Here is a 20,478-nt window from a genome sequence, read left to right as displayed (position 1 = left end):
CTACTCGGAAACCACTCATGTAGCAGGTTCACAGGTAAATATTGTTGTTATAGGCCTACGTAACAACACGAATGTATGTGTGTGTGTATGTAATATAATAATAATAATAATATGCATTATGCCAAGATGCCATATGGCTGGCTGATTAAGCTACCTAAATGTTTCAGCCAAATCAGTACATTCTCCCCTAAGAGGAACGAACAATTGCACGCGTTCGTGCTGACCAGAAGCGCGCGAAAAATACATACCTGAAAAAAAGCTCGCAGATGAATGTTAAAAACAGGTAGTCTGCCCCGCGGGCGGTCAGACATTTATCTGCCTCTATCGATATTTAACGAGGTGAATGAATGAATAGCTCAATGGATGTGTGAATGAATAGCTCAAGGGGTGGGTGAATGAATAGCTCAAGGGAGGGGGGAACGAATAGCAATGCGGGATACACCCACTTTCGCAAATCTGACACTGAAGAAGCACGAGCTGAAGATAGTTTGCCAACAGCCGGCGAAGGAAGACACGCATGAAGGGTCCATTTGGAGCAATACTACAAATGTTTTGAAAAAGGTATGATATATTTTCTTCAGTTTGGGATAAAGTCAGTGTTTTATGTCTACACATTCAAAGTAGAAGTGGTAGGAAGTGGAACGTCACCTGTCAGTGGTGGTCGTGGGGGCGCGTTTGACAATTTATGCAAATTTGTTTTTTGTCAATTTACTTTATCTGTTGTATTTCGTCGATACTGTTTGTTTATCTCATTTATAATTAAAATATAACGTACAGTCGTTTTCAATGTTTTCCTAAATCTGTAGGCCTACACGAACCATCATCGAGGATAGTTGACTACTACTGGGCTTTGCCTGTAGGTTACTCCTGCAATTTCTCAAAATGCAACGATTAGAATGCTATTTATTAGCGGAGGAGAATGATTAGGCATGGCGAATTGAAGTGCTGCTTTGACATGTCAGCTGGCCTAATGATGAAGTATTCCTGTTGAAATGTTTGCATAAGTTTGAGATAAAGGTAAAGGTGTGACATCATCTTTTTTTTTTACACCCTCATTAAAAAAAATATATACTAAATAATTTTGCATAATTGCATGTATTTTATTCCTGCCACGGTACTCTGCAGGATCATGCCACGTTTCAAAGATCCTTTGAATGGTTTATGGGTTTCAGTATGGTTATGTCAAAGTTTAAATGCTTTGATGAGTTCGTTGTTTCCAAAGTTATTTGAAATTTAAATAGGAATTCACTTTTGTATCTACATTCTTTGAAGTTTATTAATTATATTTATTGTATTGCTCTATAACTTATATGGATGTGCATCTTTCCCTTTCAAGATGATTCATCCATGTGTTTGATGTATTTGATACCATTCCACCAACTCCGCTCCAGCCATTACCACGAGCTCGACCTCCCCCCCAAAAGTGCCACCAACCTCCTCCCGTGCTAGATACATGAGCTCCAATACGATACAGGAACAATACGTTTTAGTTTGAAATGATTCCATGCGAATTGGTTTGATTAGAGAACGAGTCGAAGCGATTTGGTTTGATGTAATACGATACGATGCACTAACATTTGTTGCGTAAACACGTACATTTTCTATTCTAAATTCAAATCTGCTGCTGATGGAGCTCATGAAATGGGCCTCTCTGAGCTGGATTTGTGTGTGTGTGAGTGGTGTGTGGTGTGTGTGTGTAAAGTATGTATGTATATGGTGTATGTACTATCTGGGCACCTTAGCTGAGCCATAAGGGAGACAAGGCATCTACCATCCCAATACCACTATCAGATTGGGGGGCAATGTAGCCTAGGTTTTTTGTCCACCCCCCCACTTTGGTTCTGAAATTGTCACCCACTAATTAACTTGTCATTTTTGCATATTATGTGTTTGAGCTACTAATGTATCAATATTAGTTGTTTACAAATTAGTTATGACATAGCCAATATATTGCACAACTTTGGATTCCACCCCATCTCAAAATGGAATTGTTTTGACCATTTGGAAGTTTTTACTGAGGGATCTTCTCTTCACCTCTTGCTTTGGCCATGCAGTGTGCCTCGTGTGATTACTGTCCTCATTATGAAATGATCAACTTTACCTTGTGTATCTACAAATAATTATATACACTGATTGTTTAAAGTAAAACTACCAAAACTATTGCTGATGGTGAACCTGAACAATACAAATAAAATCTATTGTAGTAAGCCCTGTTCAGCAGGTATAGCCAGATGAGAGTTTCCACTGGGTACAGACCTCAGTTCAACGTCTAGTTTTGATTTACATTTGGTTGAGTTTTTAACTACCGTGAATTCAACATCATTGGATTACGTTTAAAAGATGGGTTAAAAAAAAAAAAAAAATGCCCTTACGTTAATGACTTTTAGCAAATCCAAAAAGTTTTCCATGTTGATTCAACGTCATCACATTGCTTTTTTTGGGTTGAAATTATGAGGAAACAACACTGGGTTGTGTCTCAGGTAGCCTAATTTTATACCGGTAAAACACCATTTTCAAAAGCACATAGATAACAATAACCTAGCAAATTACATAGGTTGTCACTCAACTAATAATGCCTAATATCACACACGCAAGCCATTTTAATGTTTGAATTCTGAAGGTGCCACGCAGATGTGCAAGATCAGGAACATGCCGCATACCTCGCATTGGTCAGCATGCGAATCTGGGCACAATGTGCTGTTCGACTAGACTACTGATATTGCCTGGGGTTGTTCGGCATGCAAAATGACATTTAGATCAATGACTGTCAACACAGTTACATCTAGTTCAACAGTGAAGGAGAGGACGCATCAGTTGTCACAAAATATTAGGTTTTTGGAAGGTAGAAAGAATGTAATATGAGAAAAAAAAATTGTGAACAGGCGATTTGTAATGTTGTTACATTTGGACCTGTTTGGGGTCCACAAACCTACGCACTTAATCGGGGACCTATGCATATCTGGGAATTGTTACATCCATAAGAACTTTTCTAATTCCATCCCTTATTTTGAAAATGCATTAAAGGGATAGTTTGAGATTTTCAGTCAAGCTGTTCCAGTTCTAGACTTCCAGTTATTGCGCTAACGCTATTTAGCATTGGCTCGCGAAACTACCTCTAACTTACTTCGTACTGGACGCAGACACATAAAAATGGTATCCACAAGTTCATCTGACTCTTGGAAGGTATAGATAATTGTGAAAACCCCAAATTATCCCTTTAATAATGGAAGTAATTTTTTTCTATAACATCAAGCATTGTCATTCCCTTTAATGTCTCCTCAGGTTTTCTGAGCACCTCTCCTTTACCAGTGTGAAGGATGCAAGCTATAGGACTGAAGATGTGGGTATGGAGTCCTCTACTCTGTCTGGTTCTTATCTCTCTCTTACCTGTGCAAGCTCAGGGTCAAGGTAAACACAATTGTATAGGCTGCTCCTTATCCTCTGTCATCTGGTGTGTGTCTTTTTGATGTGCAGCTTTTGTCAAAGCATTTGTCTTTGTGTTGCTGTCACTTTGTGATTATTTTACTTCAAAGGGAAAAGTCACTATCTTCTGGTATATTGGCACATTTTTGTGTATAATATCACATCATTAACATTCCATTTGCAGTCGACTCAAGTGCTTTCAGAATGTGCTTTGACATGAACTACCTACCCTTACTGTATATATCTGCCTTTGACCTTAACCTTGTTGATGCGAAGAAGAACAAGAACTGCATCCTCAAACAGCTTTAGTTTGTTTATCTGGGCTTGTCTTGAAACCGTTGCCGTCCTCAAGTGAAACAAACCACAGCATTCCTGTGCTAAGAGTGGACTCTGCGCTATGCTAACCTGGGCTACAGTATAGTGCCGCTTTGAGTTGTATTGTAGCATTACACCTTGGACAGCATCCATTAGTTGTCGGCAGAAGCCTTCTGTTCTGAAGAGCTGCCCTCTGGTTTAAGATAAACAACCTGTCCCTTTTACAGGTCTGGGTGGCCTGTCAGTTGGCTTCCATAGAAGTTTCCTTCAAAGTACAGTACACCGGAGAGGTTTAACTGAAAGCATCCAGACCTTACGGCGATCAACAAGGGAAGGAGGTCTGGTAACACAGGCCACTGTCACCCAACGGCATGTGGCCATATGCCAATCACCCAATATGACCCTCCTTCTAATCAATCAATCAAATGTATTTATAAAGCCCTTTTTACATCAGCCGATGTCACAAACTGCTATACAGAAACCCAGCCTAAAACCTCAAACAGAATTCAATGCAGATGTAAAAGCACGGTGGCTAGGAAAAACTCCCTAGAAAAGCTGGAACCTAGGAAAAAATCTAGAGAGGAACCAGGCCCTGAGGGGTGGTCAGTCCTCTTCTGGTTGTGCCAGGTGGAGATTATAACAGTACATGGCCAAGATGTTCAAATGTTCATAGATGACCAGCAGGTTCAAATAATAATAAGCACAGTGGTTGTAGAGGGTGCAACAGGTCAGCACCTCAGGAGTAAATGTCAGATGGCTTTTCATAGTCGATCATTCAGAGTTCGAGACAGCAGGTGCGGTAGAGAGAGAGAGAGAGTCGAAAACAGCAGGTCCGGGACAAGGTAGCCCGTCTGGTGAACAGGTCAGGGTTCCATAGCTGCAGGCAGAACAGCTGAAACTGGAGCAGCAGCACGACCAGGTGGACTGGGGACAGCAAGGAGTCATCAGGCCAGGTAGTCCTGAGTCATGGTCCTAGGGCCCAGGTCCTGCATGAGAAGAGAGAGGAGAGAATTAGAGAGAGCAAACTTAAATTCACACAAGACACTGGATAAGACAGGAGAAATACTCCAGATATAACAGACTGACCCTAGCCCCCCGACACAAACTATTGCAGCATAATTACTGGAGGCTGAGACAGGAGGGGTCGGGAGACACTGTGGCCCCGTCCGACGATACCCCCGGACAGGGCCAACCAGGCAGGATATAACCCGACCCACTTTGCCAAAGCACAGCCCCCACACCACTAGAGGGATATCTTCAAACCACCAACTTACTACGCAGAGACAAGGCAGAGTATAGCCCACTAAGATCTCCCCCATGGCACGAACCCGAGGGGGGGCGGCAACCCGGACAGGAAGATCACGTCAGTGACTCAACCCACTCAAGTGACACACCCCTCCTAGGGACGGCACGGAAGAGCACCAGTAAGCCACTGACTCAGCCCCCGTAGTAGGGTTAGAGGCAGAGAATCCCAGTGGAGAGAGGGGAACCGGTCAGGCAGAGACTGCAAGGGCTGTTCGTCTCTCCAGTGCCTTTCCATTTACCTTCACACCCTTGGGCCAGACTACACTCAATCATAGGACCTACTGAAGAGATGAGTCTTCAATAAAGACTTAAAGGTCGAGACCAGGTGTGCGTCTCTCACATGGATAGGCAGACCATTCTATAAACATTGAGCTCTATAGTAGAAAGCCCTGCCTCCAGCTGTTTGCTTAGAAATTCTAGGGTCAATAAGGAGGCCTGTGTCTTGTGACCGTAGAGTACGTGTAGGTATGTACGGCAGGACCAAATCGGAAAGATAGGTAGGAGCAAGCCCATGTAATGCTTTGTGGGTTAGCAGTAAAACCTTAAAATCAGCCCTAGCATTAACAGGAAGCCAGTGTAGAGAGGCTGGCACTGGAGTAACACATTTTCACAGATTATTTAAAATGCATTACACTTTCCATGTCTGACTTGTTCCAAACTTCCCATGGGTGCTTGAGGCCTCATAAACACTCACCAGCCTTCTGGCTGTTTGCAAAAGACAGCTATGAAAAATATATATAAGAACTTAACCCTATCTTCACACAGGCAAGTCTTTTGTCTTGGAGATGTTGTACTACTAGTTTGTTTTGGAAATGTGCAAATGAATGCAACAAGTCTCTGAAGGTTTAAAAAAACACACACACACACAAACAACACAATTTCTAATTCTCTCACCCGGGGAAGTGACATTCTTCAGAGAAGAGGTATCTTTTTTTCAGAGAGAGTTAAGCCCTGCTGAATACCCACCCCCCATTTTCAGGTTGGTGAGCTCGGTACAGTATTATCATTTGCCTGTTTGCACCATGCACCATCTTCGGGCTCTTTACCTTCTGATGAGTTACCCCTTTCTATGTGCTTGATTGTATTGTTTCCATACCTACATTAATGTCTGAAGGTATTTAAAGGATACATTGGCAAAATATATCTTGCCTGCTCTTAATGAGGACACAAACAAGACAAGTTTGTGTGATTGTTTGCAGTCTTTTCTGTTGTTACCAAATCGGATGGGGAATGTTTTTTTTGGGTGGTTTGTTTGTTTTTCTTTGGGATTTGGTAATGCCTATTACTGCCTGATGTGCAGAGCTGATGGGATGTTGACCCAAGAGGAAGTGGTGAAAGTGGTATATCGCTCTACTTGCAGATAGATATCTTCTTGAAGACAGGAATAAATGCTATTCCAGTGCCTTTCAATTTGTCGCTGCTGCAATTGAAAAAAAAGGCACATTCTACTCTGAAAAGGCCTCAAAGTAAAGAGCACACTCTTTGTAATACAATCTCAATTCGACTGCTCCGGTGAAATGCAATCATGATGAGATCGGGGATGGTACTTTGGTGCTGAGATAAGTGCTTCACAAAAGACCCCCCGCCAAAAGAGATATGAGAGCTATCAATGGCAAAGGAAGGGAGAGAATGTGACTTTGCTTTTTTGTGACATCTGTGGTACTCTTTGAATCTGTATCTTTTTAATTGGCCAAGATTCAATCTTTTAGGACTGTTCAAACACAGATGGAGAGTGCCTGTTACCTCGCCAAACACTGGCTGGAGTTCAATCTAACTGTTTCATAATCACTTTTAACTGGGGAATCTTGAGTTTCATGCATTTCCATTGGCAAAAAAAATCCCCAAACCCTTCACACTCTGCTAGTTACTGAATTTGGAGAATTTTTTTCTCCAAAAACATTGGTTTTTACGCCTCATTGAACTCCAACCACTGTCTTGGTGTCATTAACCATGCATTCAATATTACTTTTGAATACTATATACAAACGCTTCTTGAGTTAGTCAGTTATTGTAAAACTGTGTTTTCTGTCTTTTTTTGTCTAGTTGCCACCCCACGAAGACTTCGTTTCAAAGTCCTGAGCGCAACCCAGCTGCATGTGTCATGGAAAGAACCGAAAGGAGAATTTGAAAGCTACAGATTTATTTATAGCACACAGTCAGGTAAGGTCCAGCAATGAGAACGAACGATCAAGTTACGATTCGGCCCTGAAGGAGGCTGTCTAACTTATGTTGCGTGTTTCACAACAGCTTTATACTTGCAGTGTAGAAAACATAATTACATATCAACTAAACATCAGATGGGTTATTACTCATCTCCTATGACATGAATGTCTTCTGGAGGTTTGACTATAGTCATGATAGTTGGAGTCGGAGTTGAAGAACACAGACTGATGGGTAATACTCATGAAGAAAAGAGGAGAGTGGCACACACTTTTGTACACCCATTTTCTTATTGCAGTGAGAGAGCCAATGTTTTTGGTGTGCACTTGCAGTAAAGAAATAGGAGTACTTCAGAGTGTGTGATTTTCCTGTATTTTATAGTCACGATGAGAAATTAACCCCAAACATCGATTTTGTAATCTATAATAATCACTATGATTGATACACCTATTAGGTGACTCACTGTGTAGTACAGCCTACCATTTCACTTCTCAAGTTGTTCTTAAGGAAACATATTAATAAATGGCCCATTCTCAATATATAGATAGACTCCATGACATTCTACCATGGCTTTTACTTTGTCCTTGCTTGAAGCTGTAGCTTCAGTGGCTTGCCTGGCCTTGAGTTGGTGTTGATCAAGATAATGGAGTAAGCGTCAGATAAGACTCAGTGAGCAGAGCAGAAGCAGCTGTATCTAAACTGCCTGAGGCCAGCCTGGGCATGGGACACAATCTCATCCCACCCCTGGCACCCTGCTGAACGAGCACATTTCCCCACCAAGCTGGCTTCCTCTGGTGAACTTCTCTTCATGCCAGCTGCAGAATGGAGGATATTTCAACCTTTTCTTCCAGACCTGGGTTCAAATAGTATTTGTTTGTCTTTTTAAATGCTATGAGCTTTTGATCGAGCCTACCTGGAGTACGGGTGGCGAGTCTTGCCCTTTTGGGGTTATTCCGTTGGTTCCTTTGCACCAGGCAAGCTCAATCTAGCGCAGCGGAAGTATTTTAGTATTTTAAAGAAAACTAATGCTATTTGAAACCAAGTCTGATTTCCCTCTTCTCTCTTTCTCTCCACCCCTGCAGTTCAGTGTTTGTCATTGCTCAGAATGGCATTCCAATTGCGGAGTCAGTCAGAGTTTTTATATTACGTGTGGGTTGAAATGGGAGCTCCTGAGAGAGGCTAGTCAGTGAGCCTTTGTTCGTTGAAGAAGACTTGCTTTGACAGAGGGTGACACCCGCAGACATACACAAATCATCATGATTGGGGTGGAATTGAATGCAGCACTGGATTGTGGGTAATAACTCTTACTCCCTTCTCCAACACTTAGGGCTCTATTTTAACAAACCCAATGTAATGGTAAATCTTAGCACTGGCAGTAGCTCTATAGGTTTAGGGGTGTGTCAGAAATATTTTTGCTATTTTCACAACCAGAATTATAGCCGTAGTAGCTGGTAGTGGCACGAAAGGGTTAGGGTTTGATTAATACATACATTGGAGGTGTGATGAGGACTTGGCCAATCAATACGCTTCATGGCTTGATACTGCATGCAGTGACAAGTTCTTTAGGTTATTGACAGTCTTTGCATTGTTGTCAATTTGGCAGGGGGCACGAAATATTCTCATCCTAGTCCATTGTGGATTGATATTACATTTATTAAATAGCATATGCTACAGTAATGAGTAATTGACAGTCAACATTGTTGAAATTGGCTTCAACGAACATCGGCCTAAATGTATTTATGCATCCCATAAATTGTTTTGTATGTGTGAGGCATGTTCTCAATAAGCAAGATATAGCCTAGGCCTACCCTTGATATGGTGTTATAGGACTGACTGAATCATTTGAATATGTTTTGACGGAGCACGTCTTTGGTAGCCAGACAAGAGGCGCTCTTTGGAAATGGGGATGAATACAAGCTGAATGGAGTCTCACTGCAGTTAGGCCTATGTGAATTGTGAATAATGCAAAAGCATGATGGCAAAAGCTTCACAAGTAGACCATTATTTTAGAAACCCTTTATCAATAGTCTCCTTGGCTAATGCATGGCCAGGATAAGAAATATAAATAAAAAGGGGATATCCGCTCACATTTTTATTTTTACTGCTCCCAAATATGATCTTTTAATACATCTTTGGTGATTAAGATGTATTTCAAAGCGGTCTCATGGGCCAAACCCTTAATCAATAGTCTTGGGTACTTACTGAATGCATTGGGCAGGACAAAAAAAACAGCCTTCATTGAGAGGAGGGGAAGCAATGCTTGGATTTTAATCAAATGAAAGGAAATGAGGTTGAGGTTTAGGGACACAAAAAGAACACCTCTCTTGTTCCATGTGCATATTTGCGCATATGGGCTCTGTACATCACGGAAGGATAGGCTGCGTTTCTGCTGTCAAAATCCATGTCGTTACTGCTAAGACCAGCTTTTGGTTGTTCTTAAATATCCCCACCAGCGCTGCCTGAAATTGGCACTTTGGTGTACGTTTTTAAGGACACACTTTGCCACCCCTCCCACCTCAGCGCAAGAGAGCTCATATAATAAAGGTAAATTACCAATCCTGGCGCATGTGTTTGAAAGGAGCCGAGCGCCGGTCTAAATTGCCAATGAGCGTGATTTTGACATTGCGCTGGCTTAACACCAGCCGAAAATAGAGCCCTTACACTCCCATCTTCGTCAGGTTTAAAAATGCACATTGACTTGACTGTTATAAGATTCAGGGTAAGGTACAGTGCCTTGCGAAAGTATTCGGCCCCCTTGAACTTTGCGACCTTTTGCCACATTTCAGGCTTCAAACATAAAGATATAAAACTGTATTTTTTTGTGAAGAATCAACAACAAGTGGGACACAATCATGAATTGGAACGACATTTATTGGATATTTCAAACTTTTTTAACAAATCAAAAACTGAAAAATTGGGCGTGCAAAATTATTCAGCCCCTTTACTTTCAGTGCAGCAAACTCTCTCCAGAAGTTCAGTGAGGATCTCTGAATGATCCAATGTTGACCTAAATGACTAATGATGATAAATACAATCCACCTGTGTGTAATCAAGTCTCCGTATAAATGCACCTGCACTGTGATAGTCTCAGAGGTCCGTTAAAAGCACAGAGAGCTTCATGAAGAACAAGGAACACACCAGGCAGGTCCGAGATACTGTTGTGAAGAAGTTTAAAGCCGGATTTGGATACAAAAAGTTTTCCCAAGCTTTAAACATCCCAAGGAGCACTGTGCAAGCGATAATATTGAAATGGAAGGAGTATTAGACCACTGCAAATCTACCAAGACCTGGCCGTCCCTCTAAACCTTCAGCTCATACAAGGAGAAGACTGATCAGAGATGCAGCCAAGAGTCCCATGATCACTCTGGATGAACTGCAGAGATCTACAGCTGAGGTGGGAGACTCTGTCCATAGGACAACAATCAGTCGTATATTGCACAAATCTGGCCTTTATGGAAGAGTGGCAAGAAGAAAGCCATTTCTTAACGATATCCATAAAAAGTGTTGTTTAAAGTTTGCCACAAGCCACCTGGGAGACACACCAAACATGTGGAAGAAGGTGCTCTGGTCAGATGAAACCAAAATGGAACTTTTTGGCAACAATGCAAAACGTTATGTTTGGCGTAAAAGCAACACAGCTCATCACCCTGAATACACCATCCCCACTGTCAAACATGGTGGTGGCAGCATCATGGTTTGGGCCTGCTTTTCTTCAGCAGGGACAGGGAAGATGGTTAAAATTGATGGGAAGATGGATGGAGCCAAATACAGGACCATTCTGGAAGAAAACCTGATGGAGTCTGCAAAAACCTGAGACTGGGACGGAGATTTGTCTTCCAACAAGACAATGATCCAAAACATAAAGCAAAATCTACAATGGAATGGTTCAAAAATAAACATATCCAGGTGTTAGAATGGCCAAGTCAAAGTCCAGACCTGAATCCAATCGAGAATCTGTGGAAAGAACTGAAAACTGCTGTTCACAAATGCTCTCCATCCAACCTCACTGAGCTCGAGCTGTTTTGCAAGGAGGAATGGGAAAAAATTTCAGTCTCTCGATGTGCATAACTGATAGAGACATACCCCAAGCGACTTACAGCTGTAATCGCAGCAAAAGGTGGTGCTACAAAGTATTAACTTAAGGGGGCTGAATAATTTTGCACGCCCAATTTTTCAGTTGTTGATTTGTTAAAAAAGTTTGAAATATCCAATAAATGTCGTTCCACTTCATGATTGTGTCCCACTTGTTGTTGATTCTTCACAAAAAAATACAGTTTTATATCTTTATGTTTGAAGCCTGAAATGTGGCAAAAGGTCGCAAAGTTCAAGGGGGCCGAATACTTTCGCAAGGCACTGTAAGTGTGACCACTGTGCATTTCTGATGCATTATGTATCATGTATACGGAGTGTGCTGTATCAACACAGACATTTTGCTGAAAAATATAAAACAATCAGTGGTTTTCAAGTATGCTGTGGTACATTCGGAAGTATTGGTCAATAATGCCTATGAATGACCTATGATGGACACACCCCCTCATTACATAGTTTTTTGAATCATCTTTAAACAAGATCTGGCAAGGTATGACACCCCCATTTCTACTACATGCCCACTCACTTCCATTTGCAACGTGTTGCCTTCAGGTCATGCAAAGCAGATGTACCATAATTGTAATAAAGGAGGAACTGTACGTGTCAGTGAACATGTGAAATATGAGTGTTAAATGTCATGATAATTGTAATTCCGTAGTTCTGTTCTGATATGCAGAACAAGAATGACGAAACCTAAGGTCAATGCATAAATAGTACATTTTAGCTACTTAGCTACATTACCTTAAGTGCTTCAATGCTCTGCCAGTGTCAATTGATCTAAATGGATTTTGAATCAGTAGGCGACACTGTGAGAGCATTCTCCTGTTTTTTTTTTTACAAACAGCCCTGTTAAGTTGTTTTTGAAGAGAGAGACAGTTGAGTGAGTCCAACTGAGGTTCTTCATGTGCTGTGGGTACTGCTTAAAATAATTCAGGTGTGTTGGAGCGCGGAGGCCTCTCTTTACTTGTCCTGCAGCAGCCGTTTAGCCGCTGACTAGTTCGTTTACTGCCAATATACCCCCGTAGCAGTAGTATCCTTCATTGCGACCAGCACGTCAACTCAACATCATTGTCATTCCTGACATTTCACCTGAAAAGGAGATTTCAAAAAAGTCTCATTGAAAATGATTTTTTTTTTTTTAAACTCTTTTTATTATGATAAACTAATTTTCAATAGAATGCATTTAATAAACAAATCAGAACACAAGTGAAATCAATTTCTAAGTTTGGTCTTGTTTGTTACTTTCTTCCAATTACAGATGCAGAGACTGAACTAGAGATTACAAAAAAGGAAGCCAAAGTGATCATAGACATTGACCCCAGAAAGTTGTACACAGTCAAGGTCACTGCTGTGAAAGGTGCTCAGGAGAGCAAGCCACTTCAAGGAACATTTAAGAGTGAGAAGAGCCTTTTAACTTTTACAGCTTATTCTATGCTTTCATGAGGTTGTTTATCAAAGGAAATAGTTGATCTGTGTGATTGCCATTGTTCTAACATCTTTGACAAAATGTATTCTACAGTATAATGTGTCAATGGAAATGTGTTTGGTTTGTTTCTGCCCAACTTTCAGAGCCTGACAATGAGAACGTACAGCCCCAGAATGTACGACCCAAAAAACAGAAAGACACCAGTGTCACTGAGGAGAACAATGAGATATCTGAAGGTAAGGTGGAAGGTATGAGTGACCAACCTCTGAAATCTGGAAATTGCTGTGGCTCAGTCTTCAAATCGCAATTCCAAACCTGGATTTCAACCAGGATCTCAGCATAGAGAAGATTCACTTGACTACACACAAGTAAGTTTGAGCTCCAGAGGCCTCTTGGTTGGTGCTGAGGCTATCCCTGGCGGTGGAGTGGACTGCTGTACATTTGTCATTGGAAGTGGATGCGACAATTAGAAAACATTGCCCTTGTGATATTTTTGTTTGAACTTTTCTGAAGAAGAAAGGCCTTGAATGTGATCCTCATTCCCACTCGCTCTTTGGAGAAACAACTGCAATGTGCTTCATTTCAAGTAGACTTTGAAGGAAAGTTCAGGGTTGGAAAATGGTCAATTAAAAATAAGCACAGATCATTTCAAAGCATTTTGGAGCAATGATCTATTTGTGATTGCTGTGTTGCACAAAACCAAGGTAAACCTGAACTATTTTCCTTTTAAAATGAGCATGACGTTGTTATAAATCTGTCATGACAAATTATCGCCCAGGATCTAAAAACAGGAATGACTAAGTTTACCAACAGTCATCACGAACCACCAAACATGGTTGTAGATGTCTATACAATTTTCAGAGAAGAAACAACAGTAGAATACACACATACATTACATCAAATAAATAGTGCCTTAACCCTGATAGAAAGAAGTAGTGTCATAGGAGTCTACAGCTATGTCTCAGGGCTAATACTGAATAGGAGGATTCAGCCCCAAATGAAATAACCTTTACCCTTACAGATGTTATGTATGCAATAGTTGCAGAGGTGTTTTAACACTTGTTCAAACAGATAAAAGAGATGTAAGGGACTAAGTATTGATTCTTTGCAACAGATTGATCTCAAAGTGTCTGAACAGAGTTGTCTGCAAGAAAACAAATTTCTGCCACATTATTGCAACTTGCCTGTATTCAGCGTTATTTAAAAAAAACTGATTTTGTAAGAGCTGTTGGTGGGCTGAAACAGGCTATTAGTGGGAGATTTAGGAGTTTGTTTTCAGACAAAGAGAGTAACAGTGTTTATAAAACTCCTGTGGTGTGTGTGTCTCATGGCGACCTGGACCTCGTCTGTGTTTCTGGCATAAAGAGCTATGATTTGGCCGAGGTGTCAAAAAGTAGTTGAGGGAAGGCTTTGCAATTATGGAATGTGGTGTAAGGATCCCTGTGGTGCTTTGAGATCTGCGATGGATCACCTGCCGTCTCTAAAATGCCTATGGGTAAAAGACAGAAGGGGGAAACTAACTCAAGATATAATGATGCTGCTTTGGTTTCTCCCTCACTCCATCTTCTTTCTCTCTTTTCCTCCTCTTTCTTTTCCTCTCAAGCTCTCATTTATTCCTCCTCGCTGTTTCTCTCCTTTTTCTCTTTCTCCCTCCCTCTGCACTCTCCCTCGCTCTATCCATTGCATGTAGACAATTGACACAGGCAGCTATCTCCTTGCCCACACTCTCAGAATACCGTTGCTATGTTATCGTGGGGCCCGTTCAAGGATGTCTCCAGCCTTGGTAAGTAAAGCCCCTGTAGCTCCCTGCCTGCTTGCCTGCCTGCCTGGGTGTGCAGGGCTGCCAGAGGGCATACAGGTGTGCCCAAGGCCTGGCAGATGCCTCAGTCCCACACAACCTAGCACTTAGCTCCATGTATATCCTCTCTGAACTGGTCCCAGGAAGGATACTGGACCCTGATATTGATGCCCTAATTGAATATTCTGGGGCCAAACTTCTGGGGCCACTTTCGGCATGGCGGTGGTGTCATAAGGGACATATACAAGTGATTAAGGCCAGATGACTCATGCGTCACCATGGCAGCGCTTATGTTGTGCAGGGGCTCGGGGTTCATTGACACATTATTGAGCAGAAAAATGATTGGTGTCAGTCAGTTAAAGCATAAAATGGCGTAATTTATGAATGACAAATTTATTTTCAGCCCCTTTTGGCTCAAGAGGAATAGACGGTTATGGGCGTGTGCTGTGTGGTATATTACAGTGCCATAACATTATCATAGGCATTACTTAACCTCTTAATTTCATTCCAGTTTGTGCTTCCAATGCCAGCTTTTAGGTATATTCTATAGGCAGCAGCATTAGCAGTTACCAGTATATCTGAACCGATAACCGCAACCAGTACCAGACCATATCCTTTACCTTTCAGCTAGACTGCTTTCAGTTCCTGCTACCTGCTCAAGTTAGCATTACCTTATCTGCCCTGTCGCGTTGGGGTCAAGGAAAATATTACGCCTCCTCAATGTCCCTTAACTAGCAGGTGGTTGGGGAAGTGGTACAACCAGACAGTATTACGCTGCGATGACATGTCCCATTTGTTTAACTTTAATTACACGGTCATTTGTTCACACGGAGGCAATTGGACCGTATCCGGAGAGGCCGGCGAGATAATGAGATCACAGCTTGCTCCTGATGTCCCCCACTCATCAGGGGACCCTAACGAGCTGTACTGTCGCCCCCAGGAACCACAGGTTATATTTTAAGCATGAAAGACTTTTAGTGGTCTCCAGTAGCCTACAGACAGGGCTGCTTAGAGGACAGAGAGGTTCTCTCTAGTCTCATGAATAACAGCTAAGAGATGCGGACAGAAGATGTAATGGTAGTGGTATCGTTTGAGGCCATGTTTAGTGAAGGAGGACATCGTTATCTTGCCTTTCTGTTGGTTAAGATGTGATTGAATATCTGTGCAGTAGTGGATAAAAATGTGACAGTTTTCACTAATTCAGCACTAACAGGCATGGATTACTTTCCTAATTCTCTTGGCTGTCTGGAAAACAAAGTGTTTTCATAAGACATAAGAACAACCCAAGGTAAAATAATATAGCTACAGTATCTCTGTAACCATGGGCACAGTCACAGACATGGTTTTGAAGGCTGAACTAGTACAACTGTTGGACTTCTCTGTTCGGTGTCAAAGGCACAGGATTCCATCAATGTTAATTTATAATTCCTTCTAATTAATTTGTTTGGTAACAGGCTGTATAGTACCTTTGATATTCAGCCTTTATGCTGTCCATTTAAGACTTGCAGGAAAACTGTTAAGTGAAAATAATTTCATGGACAAATGGAGCATTGGAACTTCTATGCTGGACACTAAATCAAATCAAATGTATTCATGTAGCCCTTCTTACATCAGCTGATATATCAAAGTGCTGTACAGAAACCCAGCCTAAAACCCCAAACAGCAAGCGATGCAGGTGTAGAAGCACGGTGGCTAGGAAAAACTCCCTAGAAAGGCCAAAACCTAGGAAGAAACCTAGAGAGGAACCATGATATGAGGGGTGGCCAGTCCTCTTCTGGCTGTGCCGAGTGGAGATTATAACAGAACATGGCCAAATGTTCATAAATGACCAGCATGGTCAAATAATAGTAATCACAGTGAACAGGTCAGGGTTCCATAGCCGCAGGCAGAACAGTTGAAACTGGAGCAGCAGCACGGCCAGGTGGACTGGGGACAACAAGGAGTCATCATGCCAGGTAGTCCTGAGGCATGGTCCTAGGGCTCAGGTCCTCCGAGAGAGAGAAAGAAAGAGATAAAGAGAGAATTAGAGAGAGCATACTTAAATTCACACAGGACACCGGATAAAACAGGAGAAATACTCCAGATATAACAGACTGACCCTAGCCCTACTACTGCAGCATAAATACTGGAGGCTGAGACAGGAGGGGTGACACTGTCAGGAGACACTGTGGCCCCATCCGATGATGCCCCCAGACAGGGCCGAACAGGCAGGATATAACCCCACCCACTTTGCCAAAGCACAGCCCCCACACCACTAGAGGGATATCTTCAACCACCAACTTACCATCCTGAGACAAGGCCGAGTATAGCCCACAAAGATCTCAGCCACAGCACAACCCAAGGGGGTGGCGCCAACCCAGACAGGAAGACCGCGTCAGTGACTCAACCCACTCAAGTGACACACCCCTCCTAGGGACAGCATGGAAGAGAACCAGTAAGCCAGTGACTCAGCCCCTGTAATAGGGTTAGAGGCAGAGTGGACAGAGGGGAACCGGTGTACAGAGGGGAACTGGCCAGGCAGAGACAGCAAGGGCGGTTCGTTGCTCCAGTGACTTTCCATTCACCTTCACACTCCTGGGCCAGACTACACTCAATCATAAGAACCTACTGAAGAGATGAGTCTTCAATGAAGACTTAAAGGTTGAGACCGAGTCTGCGTCTCTCACGTGGGTAGGCAGACCATTCCATAAAAATGGAGCTCTATAGGAGAAAGCCCTGCCTCCAGCTGTTTGTTTAGAAATTCTAGGGACAATTAGGAGTCCTGCGTCTTGTGAACGTAGCGTGTGTGTAGATATGTACGGCAGGACCAAATCGGAAAGATAGTTAGGAGCAAGCCCATGTACTGCTTTGTAGGTTAGCAGTAAAACCTTGAAATCAGCCCTTGCCTTAACAGGAAGCCAGTGTTGGGAGGCTAGCACTGGAGTAATATGATCACATTTTTTGGTTCTAGTCAAGATTCTATCAGCTGTATTTAGCACTAACTGCAGTTTATTTAATGCTTTATCCGGGTAGCTGGAAAGTAGAGCATTGCTGTAATCTAACCTAGAAGTAACAAAAGCATGGATTAATTTTTCTGCATAATTTTTGGGACAGACAATTTCTGATTATTTCAATGTTACGTAAATGGAAAAAAGCTGTCCTTGAATGTTGATATGTTCGTCAAAAGAGAGATCAGGGTCCAGAGTAATGCCGAGGTCCTTCACAGTTTTATTTGAGACGACTGCACAACCATCAAGATTAATTGCTTTTGAGGAATACGCAGATTTAAAGAGGAGTCCGTAATTTGCTTTCTAATGATCATGATCTTTTCCTCAAAGAAGTTCATGAATTTATTACAGCTGAAGTGAAAGCCATCCTCTCTTGGGGAATGTTGCTTTTTAGTTAGCTTTGCGACAGTATCAAAAATACATTTTGGATTGTTCTTATTTTCCTCAATTAAGTTGGAAAAGTAGGATGATCGAGCAGCAGTGAGGGCTATTCGATACTGCACGGTACTGTCTTTCCAAGCTAGTCGGAAGACTTCCAGTTTGGTGTGACGCCATTTCCGTTCCAATTTTCTGGAAGCTTGCTTCAGAGCTCGGGTATTTTCTCTATAACAGGGAGCTAGTTTCTTATGACAAATGTTCTTAGGGGTGCAACTGCATCTAGGGTATTGCGCAAGGTTAATTTAGTTTCTCAGTTAGGTGGTTAACTGATTTTTGTCCTCTGACATCCTTGGGTAGGCCGAGGGAGTCTGGAAGGGCATCAAGGAATCTTTCGGTTGTCTGAGAATTTATAGCAGGACTTTTGATGCTCCTTGGTTGGGGTCTGAGGAGATTACTTGTTGCGATTGCAAACGTAATAAAATGGTTATCCGATAGTCCAGGATTATGAGGAAAAACATTAACATCCACAACATTTATTCCATGGGACAAAACTAGGTCCAGAGTATGACTGTGGCAGTGAGTCGGTCCGGAGACATGTTGGACAAAACCCACTGAGTCAATGATGGCTCCAAAAGCCTTTTGGAGTGGGTCTGTGGAATTTTCCATGTGAGTATTAAAGTCACCAAAAATTTGAATATTATCTGCTATGACTACAAGGTCCGATAGGAATTCAGGGAACTCAGTGAGGAATGCTGTATATGGCCCAGGAGGCCTTTAAACAGTAGCTATAAAAAGTGATTGAGTAGGCTGCATAGATTTCATGACTAGAAGCTCAAAAGACGAAAACTGTTTCTTTTTTTGTTGGTGAATTGAAATTTCCGTCACTCCTCAACAGGCCAGGCTTGGTCCTGTTTGTGGGTGAGTCCCAGAAAGAGGGCTAATTATCTACAAATTCTATCTTTTGGGAGGGGCAAAAAATAGTTTTCAACCAGCGATTGAGTTGTGAGAGCTCATCACTCCCCCTAACTGGGAGGGGGCCAGAGACAATTACTCGATACCGACACATCTTTCTAGCTGATTTACACGCTGAAGCTATGTTGCGCTTGGTGACCTCTGACTGTTTCATCCTAACATAATTTTTGCCGACGTGGATAACAATATCCCTATGCTCTCTACACTTGCCAGTTTTAGCTTTAGCCAGCACCATCTTCAGGTTAGCCTTAACATCAGTAGCCCTGCCTCCTGGTAAACAGTGTATAATCGCTGGATGATTCGTTTTAAGTCTAATGCTGCGGGTAATGGAGTCGCCAATGACTAGGGTTTTTAATTTGTCAGAGCTAATGGTGGGAGGCTTCGGCGTCTCAGACCCCGTACAGGAGGAGTAAAGACCAGAGAAGGCTCAGCGTCTGACTCTGACTCGCTGCTTAATGGGGAGAACCGGTTGAAAGTTTCTGTCAGCTGAATGAGCGACACCGGTTGAGCATTCCTAAAGCATTTCCCTCCAGAAGACATGAGAAAGTTGTCCGGCTGCGGGGACCGTGCGAGGGGATTTATACGAACGTTACTATCTGTACTTACTGGTGGCACAGACGCTGTTTCATCCTTTCCTACACTGAAATTACCCTTGCCTAACGATTGCGTCTGAAGCTGGGCTTGCAGCACAGCTATCCTAGCCATAAGGCGACCGTTCTCCTGTATATTATGAGTACAGCGATTGCAATTAGAAGGCATCATGTTAATGTTACTACTTAGCTTCGGCTGTTGGAGGTCCTGACGAACCATGTCCAGATAAAGCGTCCGGAGTGAAAAAGTTTAATGATAAAAAGTTGAGTGAGGGAAAAACAAAAAATATAAATGGTAATTAAAAAGTAAAACTGTAAAGTTGTCAGGTAGCAAAGTAAGGTTGGCAACAAAACACACAACAGCACGTAAACAAGTCTGCAAGTTGTGACCGGAAATGACAGCGATCAGTCAAAAAATGATGAGTGAGATAGGGATACTAGGTATACTACTTCCTATTGAGACAGGCATTGTGTCATTCATAGGATGGTGTTATGACAGGTTTTATAACAGTTTCATGGCACAAAAAAATACCTGGCTGGCTCGGTCAGTCAGCTTGTTGTGAAAGGAACCCGTTTACTCTATATGGCTCTAGATCAGGGATGGCCAACATTGATGGGGTTGGAGGCCACAAAAAAATCTGAACTCATCTTGAGGGGCCGCAGTGGATCGCGGGGCTGCGTACCCACATCTATACCCACACATGCAGTCAGAGTCGGCCGTAGCCTTTTGGGGGCTCAAAGCTAAATTTTGTTGTGCTATTTGAGTGACTGTCAGTGACTGACATAACAAGAGAAAAACTGCTGATGCACAACCAATTTTCAAAATTGCACCTTGTGTATTCTACTATTGATCCGCGGACTTACAAAAGGGGAGCCGCGGGCCTCCAGTTGCCCATCCCCGCTCTAGCTGATGGATACATTGCATACCACTGCAAACTTACAGCATTTATTATGTACAAAATCAGCAATAAATAAACAACTCAACGCAATTTAATTTCCCCATTCTACAAAACCATGATGAATCAACAAAGCATG

General features: G+C 42.3%; 1 protein-coding gene across 4 annotated transcripts in view; it reads left to right on the top strand.

Annotated features, from left to right (window-relative positions):
* The first annotated feature begins 443 nt into the window (after positions 1–443).
* Positions 444–20,478, top strand: part of LOC112233333 (collagen alpha-1(XIV) chain-like) — a 99,682-nt gene continuing 79,647 nt past the window's right edge. For 3 of the 4 annotated variants that reach the window (XM_042310024.1, XM_042310023.1, XM_042310025.1), the window contains exons 1-5: positions 444–561; positions 3,283–3,408; positions 7,087–7,203; positions 12,551–12,688; positions 12,862–12,954. In XM_042310024.1, the coding sequence (XP_042165958.1) occupies positions 3,318–3,408; positions 7,087–7,203; positions 12,551–12,688; positions 12,862–12,954 (439 nt within the window). In that variant the 5' untranslated portion in view covers positions 444–561; positions 3,283–3,317. The remainder of the gene's footprint in view (positions 562–3,282; positions 3,409–7,086; positions 7,204–12,550; positions 12,689–12,861; positions 12,955–20,478) is intronic. The other variant, XM_042310026.1, reaches the window with a different exon arrangement.

This window comes from Oncorhynchus tshawytscha, linkage group LG31 (genome assembly GCF_018296145.1).
Source record: "Oncorhynchus tshawytscha isolate Ot180627B linkage group LG31, Otsh_v2.0, whole genome shotgun sequence".
Taxonomy (NCBI): Eukaryota; Metazoa; Chordata; class Actinopteri; order Salmoniformes; family Salmonidae; genus Oncorhynchus; species Oncorhynchus tshawytscha.
Note: the sequence above shows the minus strand (reverse complement) of the source record. Positions and strands in the feature narration are given on the sequence as shown.